The sequence below is a fragment of the Apodemus sylvaticus genome, chromosome 14, assembly GCF_947179515.1.
Source record: "Apodemus sylvaticus chromosome 14, mApoSyl1.1, whole genome shotgun sequence".
Lineage (NCBI taxonomy): Eukaryota > Metazoa > Chordata > Mammalia > Rodentia > Muridae > Apodemus > Apodemus sylvaticus.
In genome coordinates, this window is record NC_067485.1 from 84,625,686 (window position 1) to 84,640,594 (window position 14,909).

Below are 14,909 nucleotides of genomic sequence, written 5' to 3' on the forward strand. Positions count from 1 at the left end.
ACGGCCGTAATGAAGTTCCCACTGTTCTAACTCATTCAGATTTAGTGTCTGCCAATTGTGTCTTAATACGGGCTGTTGTTACCATGGTTCCCACAGAACAATCAGCACAAGCTGACTTTATCCATGAAACCAGATGACAGGTATTATGAAAAGCAAACTCAGATGGAGACGGAAAAGCTGGAGCAGAAGGTGAATTCTCTCTCCCAGGCGGACAAGCAGCAGATCTACGAGAAAGGTCAGATTCGGGGTGATGCGACTTTCTTATTCGACGTGTGTAGTGGATCCCATTTGTATGACTGGCTTGCTGTTCCTTGGGTGTGAACTGAGTCGGGGCTGTGTTCGAGCAAGGCAAGTGCTGTCACTCAGCAATGTGTCCAGCCATGCAGTGTTTATTTTGAGATGAGGTCTTACTTTCGCCCTACCTTAAGGTAGCTGGGATTACTGAGTTGGGCCTCCCTGCCTGGACACGCTGTTAGTGTCATCAGTTGTTCTCAAAGGCCACTGTGTGCATCTTCCCCTCCACAACCACAACCCAGTAATACCAATGCTTGGCAATAGGGGATTTTCGCTTGTTTCAAAGGCCATGTATCTGTCTTAATGCATGTGCATCCTCCATCCTCCATACAGCCCTGGTGCACTTTTTACTCCTAGTAGCTACAGGAAGGGTATTTTTGAACACGTACAGACTTCAGCTATATCATGATGGATTCCAACCATGACATTTGGTTGTATCGGCAGATTGACACTTCAGTTCATTTACTTAGATCAGCTCACAGTTCCAGGCTATGGGCAATCATAGGAGGGAGGCTAAGGTAGCAGGGATGTGAAATAGCTACTACAGCCCATCCAGATTCACCATCAGGGGGCAGTGTACACGCATCCGCAGCTGCCTGTGCTCGGCTAGCTTTCTTCACTCTTGCTAAAACCCTAAACCCTAAAACCTAAACCCTAACCCTAAACCCTAACCCTAACCCTAAACCCTAACCCAGACCCTAACCAACCCTAACCCTAACCCTAAACGCTAACCCTAAACGCTAACCCTAACCCTAACCCTAACCCTAAACCCTAACCTTACAGGCAGGCGGCTTCCTTTGGGTTTTGTTTTTCACTTTTTGTTTCTTTTTCTCTTTTCTTTTTTTCAACTTTAGGTTTAGAATTACAGACACAGCAAAGTAAACATCAAGATGCCTCCTGTCTCCCAGCGTTGAAAGTCTCGGACATCGAGCCCACCATGCCTTTCACCAAGTTCGATATCGCCCTTGCAGGTCCTCATCAAGCCTTTCCCAGGGGTGCTGGGGTTCTTCCATGATGTTAAATAGCAATTTGTAAACAGGCTAGGGCATGTGCTAGATGTTTTCATCTAACGCAGAAAACATCTCAATGAACAATATGAACAATATTTATATAGCTCTGCTGTTTGTATGCCTTGCAAATTATTATTGTATATGCATGCATGTGTAGTGCATGCATGCGTGCATGTATGTACGTGTGTATATGTATGTATGTGTGTGTCTCTGTATCTGTCTCTGCGTCTCTGTGTGTCTAGGCCAAAGGCCAATCTTGGGTTTAATTCTTCAGGTGCCATCTATGTCCTCTTTAGTACTTCGGGTTTTGCAGTTCAGTCAGGCTGGAGATGGAGAGAACTCTCTGTCTCCATCTCCCAGCTCGGGGATTACCAGTGTGCACCTCCACTTCTGGCTCCTTTTTATAAAAAAGTAGATTGTGAAGATCAAACTCAGGCCCTTGTATTCACCGAGCTTTTTCCCAGCCCTTGAGAATTATTTTGACTTCAGTGATAATAGATTTCTGTCTTCGCTAAGAAGCCTTATGTCTTCCCTATGTGTAGATTTGAAGGCATCAGGGGCATTCCGTGCTCCCGGAATCTGGTGAAGATATGAGTTACCCTGTTGTTGAATTTGGAATGGCTTTTGTCGGAATCCTCTAGGCTCTTACCTCTGTCTACCTCTTTAACTTGGCTGTTACCATTGAAGAGGGTGTGGTGGGATAGACACCTGGTGACGATGTTAGGAAGGGAAAGGTGCCTGGGTGCTCTTTACCTCCCATCTCACTCCCTAAGGGACCCAGGGCTGCTTGTGGCTGGGGAGAGACACAGTCACTTCTGTAATAGCATAGAAGAGACACAGTCACTTCTATAATAGCATTTTCCTGGAAGGTGATAGCAGGTAAATGAACTTGTGAGTGGCCGTGGATAGTTTTTATTGATTCAGACCAGGGTTGGGCTTTAATGTGCGCTGTGGAGGATAGGATGGGATTTGACTTGATGTCATCTTGGAACTGAGAGTCTCCTGTATGTTAAGCAAGCACTTGATGACTTGATGGCAACCCCAGGATAGGTACACTGTTTCCGGTGAGGCATCTCTGACCGCCTTGCATATTTTAGCAGTGATTATCTCACTTGTCACATCTGATATATTTGTAATAGATTTGTGTATGCAGCCGAGAGAGAGAGAGAGAGAGAGAGAGAGAGAGAGAGAGAGAGAGAGAGAGAGAGAGATTCTAGATATTGGAGTTAATATTTTGATCTTTTAATCTACAGATTTTTTTTTCCATTTTCATGTGTGGGTACATGTACGTGGTTGTGGGAACATGTGGGAACATGTCATGTGGAGGTTGACATTGGGAATCATTCTCCACTGACCTTGTTTATTATTTATTAAGGCAGGGTCTTTCAACCCAGAGTTGACTCCTGCTAGACAGCCTTTTCTGGGGAATCCCATCTCCAACCTTCACGGCTAAAACTACAAGTGGGCTGCTATGCCCATGTGACATTTTACATGGATGTCTGTCTAGAGATCCATGCTTGTGAGGTGGGAACCTTACCTACTGAGCAATCACCCCTGCCCCTCATATATTTTATTTAGAAGTAAATCTCATTAGGTTTCTCTATTAAGTTTCTGTTTCTTTAATAGGGACCATAAATCAGTCACCAGCAATGTTTTCATTCCTCTTTCACTGTAGGGCACTGTGTTGGGTGGAGATATATAAAATCGAATCCAGAAAACCTGCCTGCAGAGATGGGGAGACACCCTAAGGGTGTGGAAGGGTGGAGGGGACTCTATGCAGGAGAGCAACTGTGTAGAGCAGATGCTGCGATGGAGTCAGGTGTTAGCATGTCACTCTACGTGGACCCAACCATGCTGAGGAAGGGAAGCACCCAGCAGAGGGCTTGGTTGCCGATGACACTGGTGCTGAGATGCTGCTGAAATTAACTGTGGTCAGAAAGACAGGATCCTTCTCCATCTCGGTGCTTCAGCGATCAGTGATAATCAGTGATGTCTTTATACTGCAAAGAGTTTCGGTTTCATGCCCTTATGAAAGTGCAGTGGGAAACCTTTATCAGCTGCAAGGAATGAACTACATTTCTATGCTTTTCCAAGTTTTAAGCCTTCATCCTTGAAAAGCATTAGCATGATATATATCTTAATATATATATGTCTTAGTATATATATATATCTTAGTATATATGTATATATCTTAATATATATATGTCTTAGTATATATATATATCAGCATATATGTATATATCTTTATATATATATATATCTTAGTATATACATATATATATGTATATATTAAGAATGACTAGGGGCTGCAGGTATAGCTCAGTTGGGAGGATGCCTAGCATGCACAGAATCCTGTGTTCCCTCCTCAGCATCATATAAGTAGACCAGGTGTGAGGGCCCCTACCTATAATCCCAGCAAGAGAAGTCCAGAGTCCAAGGTGATCCTTCACCAAAACATCTAGTGTAAAAGCAGCCTTGGATACAGGAGACCCGGATTCCAGCAACAGCAACAAACCCCTTGAAATCTGATTCATTAAACCAAGACCATTGCTTTTGTGTTCCAGCTGGAGACATCCCTGTGCAGTACTGCCCGCAGCCCACCAACGGCATGGTGTATTTCCGAGCCTTTTCCAGCTTAAACACGCTGCCGGAGGACTTGAGGCCCATTGTGCCTCTCTTCTGCAGCGTGCTGACCAAGTGAGTTGTGAGTCACAGTAGATGCATATCCATGCTGCTCAGCGTGCTTGATGTCTAGTATCTGTCTGTCTGTCTGTCTGTCTGTCCTTTATGTATTTGTGTTATGTTCATGCCCTGGTTGTAGTCACCTTGCAGGGAGTCACTTTGTCTCTTAAACTTAGTGTCACAGTACATAAGCTATTTGCTCTCTTATAGTCATATTTTCTTATGTAAATAATGTTACAATATGAATTTATGGAAGGGATAATACTTTGGAAGGCATCTGTGCCACTGGATCTGCACAGATCTTGAAGAAAGGGGAACAGGAGCAATGCAGTGTAAGGAGTGGCTGCACAGAGCTTGAGGATGTCTGTGCATAGTGCGGTGGACGGCGAGCTCTCTGCTTCTCCCCCAGCTACGTGCCCCGGCTGCGTTCTCCCACAGGCCAGGGTGTGGGTAGCTTTGGAATCATGCTTAGAATTTTTCTTGACAGTGGTAAGCTGAGGGAAAGCAGCTGTGGAGCTGTCCCTGTTCTCCACCGTTTTACACCATCTTTCGGGGCCTCTGGGCTCAGGTGGATAATGTTTCTTCTAGACATACCAGCACACAGAATTTCTACATGTATTTCTCAGATCGCTCCCACCCCATTGCCAGATGTTTAAGTAAATGAAGTATGTGTGAATATATTTAGGAGGAAGAGAGTACTCATAAAAGATGTACAATCTGAAGGCTGGAAGGCACCTTCAGCCTGTTATCTTTAGCAAGGGACACCAGCTACCGAAGCGTTTAGCTAGTGTCCTGAGCACTGGACATGAGTTCCTAATGGAGAAATGGATTTCTTCCTCTGTGAGAGGATACTTGAGCTGTGTGGAAGGTTAATGCCAGTGTGTGTTCAAAACCATGCAGTGTACAGGAGGTACAGAGAGTTGCAGTTATGAATTAGCATATGTCACCTGTGGAGGGTTGAAAATGGTAGGCATGGTCGGTGCCTATGGTGCTCCCCAGATGGGCTGTGGCGACTCGGGTGTAGGCACAGTGGGTACCTAGGGTGCTCCCCAGATGGGCTGTGGTGACTCAGGTGTAGGCACAGTGGGTACCTAGGGTACTCCCCAGATGGGCTGCTGTGACTTGGGTATAGGCACAGTCGGTACCTAGGGTACTCTCCAGATGGGCTGCTGTGACTTGGGTGTAGGCACAGTCGGTACCTAGGGTACTCCCCAGATGGGCTGCTATGACTCGGGTGTAGGCACAGTGGGTACCTAGGGTGCTCTCCAGATGGGCTGCTGTGACTCAGGTGTAGGCACAGTGGGTACCTAGGGTGCTCCCCAGATGGGCTGCTGTGACTCAGGTGTAGGCACAGTGGGTACCTAGGGTGCTCCCCAGATGGGCTGCGTGCAGTAACTCAGGTGTTTCTTGCTTGTCAGGCTGGGCTGTGGCATCCTTAACTATAGAGAGCAAGCACAGCAGATCGAGCTGAAGACGGGGGGCATGACTGTCACGCCCCACGTGCTCCCTGACGACTCACAACTGGATACCTACGAGCAGGTCGGCAGCCTTCCACGCTCCATCATGCCGTAGTCAAAGGCTTGTCTCCAGGGTCTCCTCGTTTTCAGTGGTACCATAATTAATCTTGTCTTGTATCTTTCTTTGGTAATACAGGGTGTGTTATTTTCATCACTCTGCCTGGAGCGGAACCTACCAGACATGATGCATCTGTGGAGCGAAATATTTAACAAGTAACTTTACTCACACCTTATATTAATAAGTGGGAGTGTGACATATCTAACTCTGAAATGCTTTACCAAGGGATTTGCCTCACTTGTCAGATTCTAGTCAGGTTTTTCTGGTAATTAATTCCTAAGCACATAGAAACATTTGACAGATACTGTGTTCTTCTGTAATACCTTCCCCGTGGTATCAAGTGGAGCTGGGTCACTCTAAGACTTCCCTCTCCTTTTGTAGCCCATGCTTTGAAGAAGAAGAGCACTTCAAAGTGTTGGTGAAGATGACTGCACAGGAGCTCTCCAATGGCATTCCAGACTCCGGCCATCTCTATGCAGCCCTCAGAGCAAGCAAGACCCTCACGCCTGCTGGGGACTTGCAGGAGACCTTCGGTGGGATGGATCAGGTGGGCACTAGCAAGGCTTCTTGGAATGGGTAATTTTCTCCAGTAAGATGTGATTTTTCCTCAGATAGCTAACCTTAGAGACAGGTGAACCCCTGAGGATTGCTGGCTGGCCAGCCTAGCCTACGGGGAGTGACAGGCCAGGGACAGACAGACAGTGTCTCTTAAAAGAGGTGGGTGGTTCCTGAGAAATGACAGCTAGTTGAACATGCCCTCTGGCCTACACACACACACACAAACACACACACACACATGCACGTGCGCGCACAACCATGAAAATACTTGTACATGCATAACCACACACCCATACACTGAAGCCAGAAGGCTTTCTAACTTACTTCTGATTTCTAGTTTCCAGAGTTCATGGGGAAAAGTATTTGTTTCCTTTCTTCTTTGTACTACAAGTCGTTCAGCTTCACACAGGCTGGCAGTGAACATGCAGGTGCACATAAATCCAGGGCACAGCCAGTGTCCAGTCACCACCTGTGTTAGGGATGTTCGATATTCAGACCTGTCCAGTAAGAAACAAACAGCTGGAAACTATGAAATTACTACTGACATAAAAAATTACACAGTGTCAAAATAATTGCTGTGCTGTGCAAACCTACTTTTCTATAACAATGCTAAATTCCAGAGAATCATAAATCATACTCTTGCATTAGTTATTTATTTTCCTAATAGACTTGATAAAGTACCATAACCAAAGGCAATATAAGGAGGAAGAGATCTATTTTAGCTTATGGTTCCAAAAGGATAGATAGAGTCTATCCTGTAGGGAAAGGCATGGCATCACGAGGCAGAAGCAGACACCATATTTCCCTCTATACCCAGGAAGCTGAGAGAGAAGAGGAAGTAGGGCGAGACTATAAACCCTCCAAGCCCACCCCAGTGTATTTGTATTCTGTTCATGCCCTGATGGTGGTCACCACCCAGGAGTCCTCTCGTTTCTTAACCTTAGTGTTGTCACATTATGTACAAGCTATTTGCTTTCTTATAGTCATATTCACTTATTGTGATAGACCCCGTCCAGCAAGGACTCCCTAGGAGTCCATAATCACCTCAGAGATCACCCTCATCTTCCAGGGACCAAGTGTGTAAATAACTACTTGGCTCTTTGGAATACTTTTTGATCCCAAGCACTGCAGCGATCAGGTAAACTGTATTGGAACTGTGCAGTGTCTTGACTCTCAGTGTGGTCTGACTTGGTGTCTGCCTCCTGGTTCAGGTGAAAGTGATGAAGAGAATTGCAGAGATGACAGACATCAAGCCCATCCTGAGAAAACTGCCCCGGATCAAGAAGTATCTACTAAACTGTGATAACATGAGGTAGGTGTCCTGCCTGTCCCCACACAGCTCTCAGGAGTCACATCAGTTTGTCATGTGTCATTCTTAGGTATTTTTCATTTGAAGATAAAATTACCTGAATTTATCTTCAAAACAGAAAGTTTGTTGGCATAGGTGATAGGTTACAGGATTGACTCTAGACTTTAATGTCCTGAGGGAATGAAAAAAATTGCATTTTAATTTAGTAAAAGTTGCATGAGGCAGACAAGAGGCAACTAATTAAAGTCTAGAACTGCGGGCTGGAGAGATGGCTCAGCAGTTAAGAACAGTAACTGTTCTTTCAAAGGACCTGAGTTCAATTCCCACCAACCACATGGTGGCTCACAACCATCTGTAATCTTATGCCCTCTTCTGGTGTGTCTGAAGACAGCAACAGGGTAGTGTACTTACATAAAACAAATAAATCTTTAAGAAAAAATTCTAGAACTGCAAAGTAGACTTAGGGTACCAACTTAAAAGTTACTTTTTCCAAAGGTAACTGTTCATAAATAAGGACTCAGTGAGGCCTAGAGAAGGTTATCTTACGCAGTTTCAGTGCTCTGGTCGGGGTAGATGCTGCTGTGATGGAACACCATGATCCAACGCGACCTGGCACGAAAGGGCTAGTCACAGTCCACTGAGGGAAGCCAAGACAGGACTCAAGCCAGGTGGCAGCCTGGAGACAGGGACTGATGCAGAGGCCACAGGTGGGCCTTGCCAGCTGGCTTGTTCATTGTGCCTTGCTCAGCCTGCTCTCTTACAGAACCCAGCCCAGGATGGCACCACCCACAGTGGGTCCCCTCTCAGTCACTGATAAGAAGATGCCCCACAGTTGGCTCTTAAAAGCATTTTTCTCAATTGAGATACCCTGTCGGATGACTCTAGCATGTGTCGCAGTGATATAAAGCTTGCTAGGACAACCAGTGTCTTGAGACAGTTTGTGCACATTACTAAGTTATGTCTTGCTACCACTAATGCTGATTTCGTAGTCACTGACAACCAGCAGGACGATGCCTACTCAAAGCTGTTGTTTTGCAGATACCTTTCTCCAGTTGGTTCTAGAGAGTCACTAAGAGATGCCACAGGGCTGCGAGCTGGCAAGATAGGTGTCAGCGCTTCAGCCCTGGGAGCCCCGCAGGCCTGGCTTTTACTGCCTTCTCCCTTACCCCCGGCCAGCTGAATTAAGTTAGTCCAGCCTCCACCATAATTCCCCAGGCTAGCCTGGCCCAGCACTCACTCTCCCATCCCAGGCTAACCTTTCCCAGGGTTCATTGACACCCTAGCACTCAACTCTAGCCTGGGCTTGTTCCTCCTTTGGCCAGCTTCACACATTACTAAGTAAAGCGCCAGTGCTCAGCCAGCACCCACTCTAACACCCCAGACCAGCCTGGGCCTTCCACCACTGTACACTGGCTTCTTCCTTTCCGTAAAACTCTTTTTGCAGGTTTCTTACTTGTAATAAGTTGATAATAAACACAAGCAGTTAGTGTAGAACCTCTATGTAGTTAGCGGTGATTCAGTAGTGACTGATGTGAATTCAACCAACACCCAAAGAGGGAAACGCATGCACTGTCAGGACACGACAGGGTTCTGTGTGACGGGTGAGCTCGGCAAGTCTCTCCAGTTTGAAGAATTTTGTAGAAGTGTGTTTTAAAATGCTTTCGGCACCTTAAGTTTCTGTTCTGTGGGCCAGAGAGGGCTCAGTGGTCAGGAGCCTTTGCTGCTCTTACAGAGAGCTAGGGTTCAGTTCCCGAGCACCCAGCCCGAGCAGTGCCTTACAACTGCCTGTAACTCCAGCTCCAGAGAACCCGCTGTCTTCCCTGGCCTCCGCAGGCACCTCCACACATGCCCCATACCTAGGACGTGCAGACTTGCACACACATATATATTCATTTTGTTTATTCTCCACTTTAGCAGCAAGTGTGTGGTTTCAGATTGTTGAATTCTTTTGTGCATATTCGTATTTATTTTTTAATTTTCCACCTTTTGTTATAAATCTGACGGTATTTATGGAAGCTGTTAGTGTTCTCTCTCTTCTTAGCACCCTTCAGAAAGTCACTGTATTAACAGCTATGCAGCGGTGACGTGTCTGTGTGAGAAGCCCTGCGTGGTTGCACATCTGCCTACTGTCTCTCTTGAACAGCTTCTATGTATTGTGGCAAAAGCACTGTCAGTCACTTCACTGTCTATCTGTGTATGCAGATGTGATAAGGTAGTGAAACAGTGTGTGTGTGGGGGGGGATAGATGGATTTACTGGTGCGCCTTTCTTCCCTGCAGATGCTCCGTGAATGCCTCCCCTCAGCAGATGCCTCAGGCAGAGAAAGAGGTGGAAAGCTTCCTTAGAAATGTTGGCCGAAGCAAAAAGGAACGGAAGCCCGTCCGCCCCCATATCGTCGAGGTAAAGGGACCCTGTGTGTGTCTCACCTTGGCACGTGCCGCCTGACTCTCCGGTTTGCTGTGTAGACTGTGTGTGGGAGGAGTAAGTGCTTGCTGTTGCAGACCGAAGTCTGCTGCGGGATAGCCAGGATTCTTTGATCCAGGAAGATACGGGTCCGGTGGGAAATGACAAACTGACATGACCACAGAGGCGGTTTGAAATCTGAATGTATTTTCGGGTATCTCTCAAAGTCCAATCAAGTTAACATCTCAAATTAATCATCACATACATCTGTAAAAGGCTAGCTAGGCTTTCTCAGGCAATACAGGGTGTTTACCCAAAGTCCAGGGCACATGTGGCTAAACTGCTTCTTCATCTTGGTCTCGATGTCGCACCAGCCCGGGAGCTGAAGAAGGATGATTTCCGTGCCTAGCCTCCTGGCAAAAATGGCGGCATTGTAGAGCTTGGGAAGCTGCCTGGCTCAAGCTGTCTTTCAAGAGGCCTTCTGCCTAGTCTGCCCATGCATTTTTCTCTGTGCCATGCCTGGGGCCACCGTAGGCCCCGGGCAATCAGCTCTGGTGATTAGCTCTGGTAGCAGCCTCTAGCCTTCAACCAGGTCAAACTAACTGGCTGCAGTTTTTTGGGCCAGCCTGGTAAATTAATGGCTGTTAGCCCTTAGGCTCAGCCTGAATGAACTAGCTAGCTCACTCCTCCTCCAAGTGCCTCTCTGAGTAGAAAAATATCTACTGCCTCTCTGAGTAAAAAGTATCTACTGTCTCTCTGAGTCTAAATTGAGTCTTCCTGGGTATTAAGTATAAACTATATCCTGAATCACACTGGGATAAGCTAAGAAGGTTGTTTTTCTCAAGGACTCCCTGGGTGGGGCCTGTAACACAAAAGGCAGTTCCTCATAAACTTCCCTTGCTAGTCAGGTTGGCCTGAATAGAGATAGTCTGTCTGCATAACTAGCAAAATCAAGAGTAAAAGGCGGAACTGGATTAACTTGTGGGGAAAGGTAGCTATGGAACTAGGTACCAACTCAAATGTAAATTCTTTCTACCTTGCCCAATATTCATTAGTATTGAAAGGTTTTTTAGATGTAAATCTCCTTAGTCTGCCCTGAAAGGAAATTACTAAAAAGCAAAAAAGAACCTGTGACGAGAGTTCCAGGAATGCTTTTTCTACCATAATAACATAAATGGTTGGAGCGAAGCGTAGCAAAAATATTTTTGCTACAAGATGGATTCTTACATATCTATATTTGCTTGGTTATACTATGTCCCGGCCATCAGAATTGCCAATTGAGATTTTCAGCTTCTGAATGTAAGAGAGAGTTCCGTTCTTCCCAGGAGACATTTTCTCGCCTCTGCGTGTAAAATGTCATTTTACAGGCTTTACTGGGCCACCAGGGCAACTTGCCTAGCGTCAGCCTCCGTGAGTGAGTTTAGACCCTTTAGTTGGCCTTTGACCCTACACCTTGTGGTTTTGTTCACACTTGGTCGTGAGCTCTCTCCTAATATGCTAGAGCAGAGGTTGGCGTGGGACGCGGTGCCATAAACAGAGCCAGAAACCTTAATCCGATGACCTCGTCTCCTGCGGGTTGTTAGGCTCTGAACCCCACGTGAGCTCGTCAAAACTGTTCCCTGTGTCTCGTGTTTCATGGATTTTATCCTTGCGTACAATCCCTGTCGCAACGATCTCACCAGCCGGATTGATTCGCAGAGGTTGCTCTGGGTTTTACTTTCTGAGTCTGCGTCCCTGGGAGCCTCATTTGTCACTGCAGAAAGCTGTCACTCTACAGCTCTGTGGGAATTATACTTCCTTCAGGGTCATCTGTGCTGCAGGTCACATGCCCCTTTTCCATTTACCATTTGGTCTCATTGACCGCTTCCCCACACCTGCTGCTCTGTGGGCCCCTCTCTAGAGCTCGTCCTGTCACCCTAGTCACCCTAACCTCATGCTTTGAGGATACAAACGTGTATCTAGGTCATTGTTTTTATTGTTCCTGTTACATTTCTCTCTCTCTCTTCTCTGTATGTGTGTATATATGCATGTGTGTGTGTTTGTGTGTGTGTGTGTGTGTGTGTGTGTGTGTGTGTATGAAGGTCAGAGGACAACTTGTGGAATCAGTTGACTGTTTCCAACTTGTGAGTCCAGGCCCATTGAATCGTCTCTCTGGCCCTGAAAGATAGAGTTTTATGACTAGAAAGTACCAAGGGATGGTGGGGGAGGGGTGATTAAAATGCTTTTAAGTTGGTTCAGGGGCTGTCTTCATTAACTATTTGAAAAATGTGTTTTAAGCTTTCATCACTTTACAATCTGAAGGCTGTGCTATATGCCTTACTGACCCATGTCAGGAACTCTATAAACTTTATAGTATCTATGCCTTAATAAATATTTCAAGGAAGTTCTCTTCACTCTTGGATACCTTTTTATTTTCAGAAACCCACACCCAGTGGCCCCAGTGGAAGTGCACATGTCAGTGGGTCCCAGATCATCAGAAAGCTGATAACAGTGAGTGACCCAAGCTGCCGGGCGGGCAGAGCACCCTCTGACTCTAAGTCTTCTAGTGGGACCGTTCCAGCGCTGAGGCGCAGTCAGAGACCTGGGGACCCTGGGGATGCGCTGTCTCCTGTTACCACCCTGAGCCTTTTTCTCTTGAGACAGCCCAGAATGGGTGTCATATCCTTTCACAAGCCTCCACTTAGTGGGCCAGATGGTCTCATCTCCTCTCAGGTTACTTAAGGTAGCATCTGCTGCTTCTGTCCAGCAGCCACATGCAAACGGTTAGGCAGTAGCGTCACCCTCTCTACTTACAGTTTCCTCAGTTGTGATGCTTGATCGGGTCCCTTGAGTGGTAGTTCAATGTGTTCACGGAAATTGGCCCACAATCTGAAATGCCTTTAATGTAATAGCAATTTCTTTTTACTGCATCTTGTCCAATGTGGAGTGTTTCTTGTTAAAGTGTCCTATCACGTGAGGTTCTGCTCTCAGCAGGGCCTCCCTAGGGACTCCATGGAGCAGGAGATGCTGGGGTGGATGCTACTGTCTACGTTTACGCCCCGAGGGCCACACTGGGTTGTGCATCCTGGTCTGACCCGTAGGCCTCTGCCCTGTAGGACCCCACCTTCAAACCCTGCCAGATGAAGACACATTTCGTGCTGCCCTTCCCTGTGAATTACGTTGGCGAGTGTGTCAGAACCGTCCCGTATGCCAATCCAGATCATGCCAGGTAGGAAGAGGTAGGGAAGCGTACCTCCCTCTCACAGCTGGAGGGGGGAGCACATCCCCCTCTCACAGGTGGACTTGAGTGAAATTGTCCATGTGATAGAAGGCAGAAAGGGGACGAGCTGGGGAGATGGCTCTGTTGGTAAAGTGCTTTTTTTTGCAAGTGCGAGGACCTAAGCTGAGACCTCCATTACGCCCAGAAAAGTCAGATGTCCTGCATCTGTGCACAACTCCCATGCCACAGAGGAAAAGACAGGCAGACTTCTGGAGTGCACTGACCAGTGTAGCCAAATCAGCACACTCCAAGTTTAGTTAGAAACCCTATCTCCAGAAATAAAAAATGTTCTGTCAACCATGGTAACAGAACTTTCAATTCCAAATCAGCGAGCTTACTTTGTAGCATATGCCAATTAACAGTAGAAGAGCGAAGAACAAGCAGTTGACAGCAGAGTATCAAATCCTGCACTCACAATGTCCAGCATAAGTGACTGCATGTGCACCGTGGAAGCTCTGAGCTACAGTCCAGGTTCAGAGTCTTTGCAGAGTTTTCCCCCTGGGTGAGGCTCCTAGCTTCTGGAAATGCCTTGCCTTCCAGCTGTTCTTGGGGCACAATGTTTGCCGTATCCCTTGGGCTCTTCTCTTTTCTCCTTGTCGCAGAGCCAGGGGGCCAGCCTACCCCAGGATATAAGGTCTTCAAGGATACTTTGGAGGGGAACCTACGCTGGACACTAAGTCAGCTCTGAGCAGGCACAAGTAGCACATAACCATTTACTGATATGATTATAATAAGAAACTAGGAAGAAAAGATACCATTGATTTCTGGACTATACTTGAGTAAGCACGCCTGCACACGCATACACGTACACATACTCACAACCCTTCGTCCCTGCTGTGACAAGACATCTGACAGAAATGACTACAGAAAGGAGGGTTTATTCTGGTTCACAGTTGGCAGCTACAGTCTTTGAGGATGAGGAGGCCATGGCAGGATCTTGAAACCACACATAGTGTATCCACAGCCAGGTAGCAGACAGCAATTGCTGCTGGTACTTAGCACGCACTCCCTTTGTATGCGGTCGGGGACCCTAGCTCATGGGATGGTGGGCCCACATTTGGGTCTAGAAACTCCTTCCCAGCCATGTCCGTCAAGTTGACTGTCTCTCAGCCATCCTAGACAGAGTGTGAGAACTAAAGCAACATTTTGAAAGTGACAGATAGAGGCACAGGGACAGTGTACCTCAGGGGTCCTTCGGAGAGACCCGCCCACAGGCTGTCCTGAAGCCCCGAGGCTCAACCAACTAGAGGGATGTATTTCTGAAAGCAAGATATTGAAACAATTCCTCTGAGGAGTATTTGGAGTCCGTGCTCTGCTACGTCAGGAGCTTAGCAAGGCCATCGGTGATGGAGAGGAAGTCGGGGCGCTTAGAGGAGGTTGTACGCAGCCGACCCCGAGCTGGTCTTCACCCTCCCTCCCAGCTCTGCACCCAGCTCTAGGCTCTGGTTTTACAGTACGCTCCCTGAGCTATGTTCTCTCTAACTTGTCTTCTGCTCCCTTCATTTCAGCCTTAAGATCCTTGCCCGTTTAATGACAGCTAAATTCTTGCATACCGAAATTCGAGAAAAGGGGGGAGCTTATGGTGGAGGTGCCAAACTCAGCCACAGCGGGATCTTCACGCTATACTCTTACAGGTGAGTTTCTGAGTTATTATGTCTCCCATGTGCGAGCCCCCAAGGTGCAGCCACTGGCTCTCTTCTCTCAGAATGCAATCATGCTCTGCAGATGTTAGCACAGCAACGGTTACATCTGCTCTTTATTTGGTCGCCGTCTAGAACAACTAACCATAGTGAGCTGTTTCTTTCCTGTCTTGCTACAAG

The 14,909-nt window shown here is 46.9% G+C and overlaps 1 protein-coding gene across 2 annotated transcripts in view; it reads left to right on the forward strand.

Annotated features, from left to right (window-relative positions):
- Positions 1-14,909, forward strand: part of Pitrm1 (pitrilysin metallopeptidase 1) — a 35,435-nt gene that overhangs the window by 18,233 nt on the left and 2,293 nt on the right. For both annotated transcript variants that reach the window (XM_052157019.1, XM_052157020.1), the window contains exons 14-24: positions 97-235; positions 1,149-1,265; positions 3,869-4,001; positions 5,405-5,525; positions 5,640-5,716; positions 5,943-6,108; positions 7,331-7,431; positions 9,707-9,827; positions 12,249-12,320; positions 12,926-13,038; positions 14,598-14,723. In XM_052157019.1, the coding sequence (XP_052012979.1) occupies positions 97-235; positions 1,149-1,265; positions 3,869-4,001; positions 5,405-5,525; positions 5,640-5,716; positions 5,943-6,108; positions 7,331-7,431; positions 9,707-9,827; positions 12,249-12,320; positions 12,926-13,038; positions 14,598-14,723 (1,286 nt within the window). The remainder of the gene's footprint in view (positions 1-96; positions 236-1,148; positions 1,266-3,868; positions 4,002-5,404; positions 5,526-5,639; positions 5,717-5,942; positions 6,109-7,330; positions 7,432-9,706; positions 9,828-12,248; positions 12,321-12,925; positions 13,039-14,597; positions 14,724-14,909) is intronic.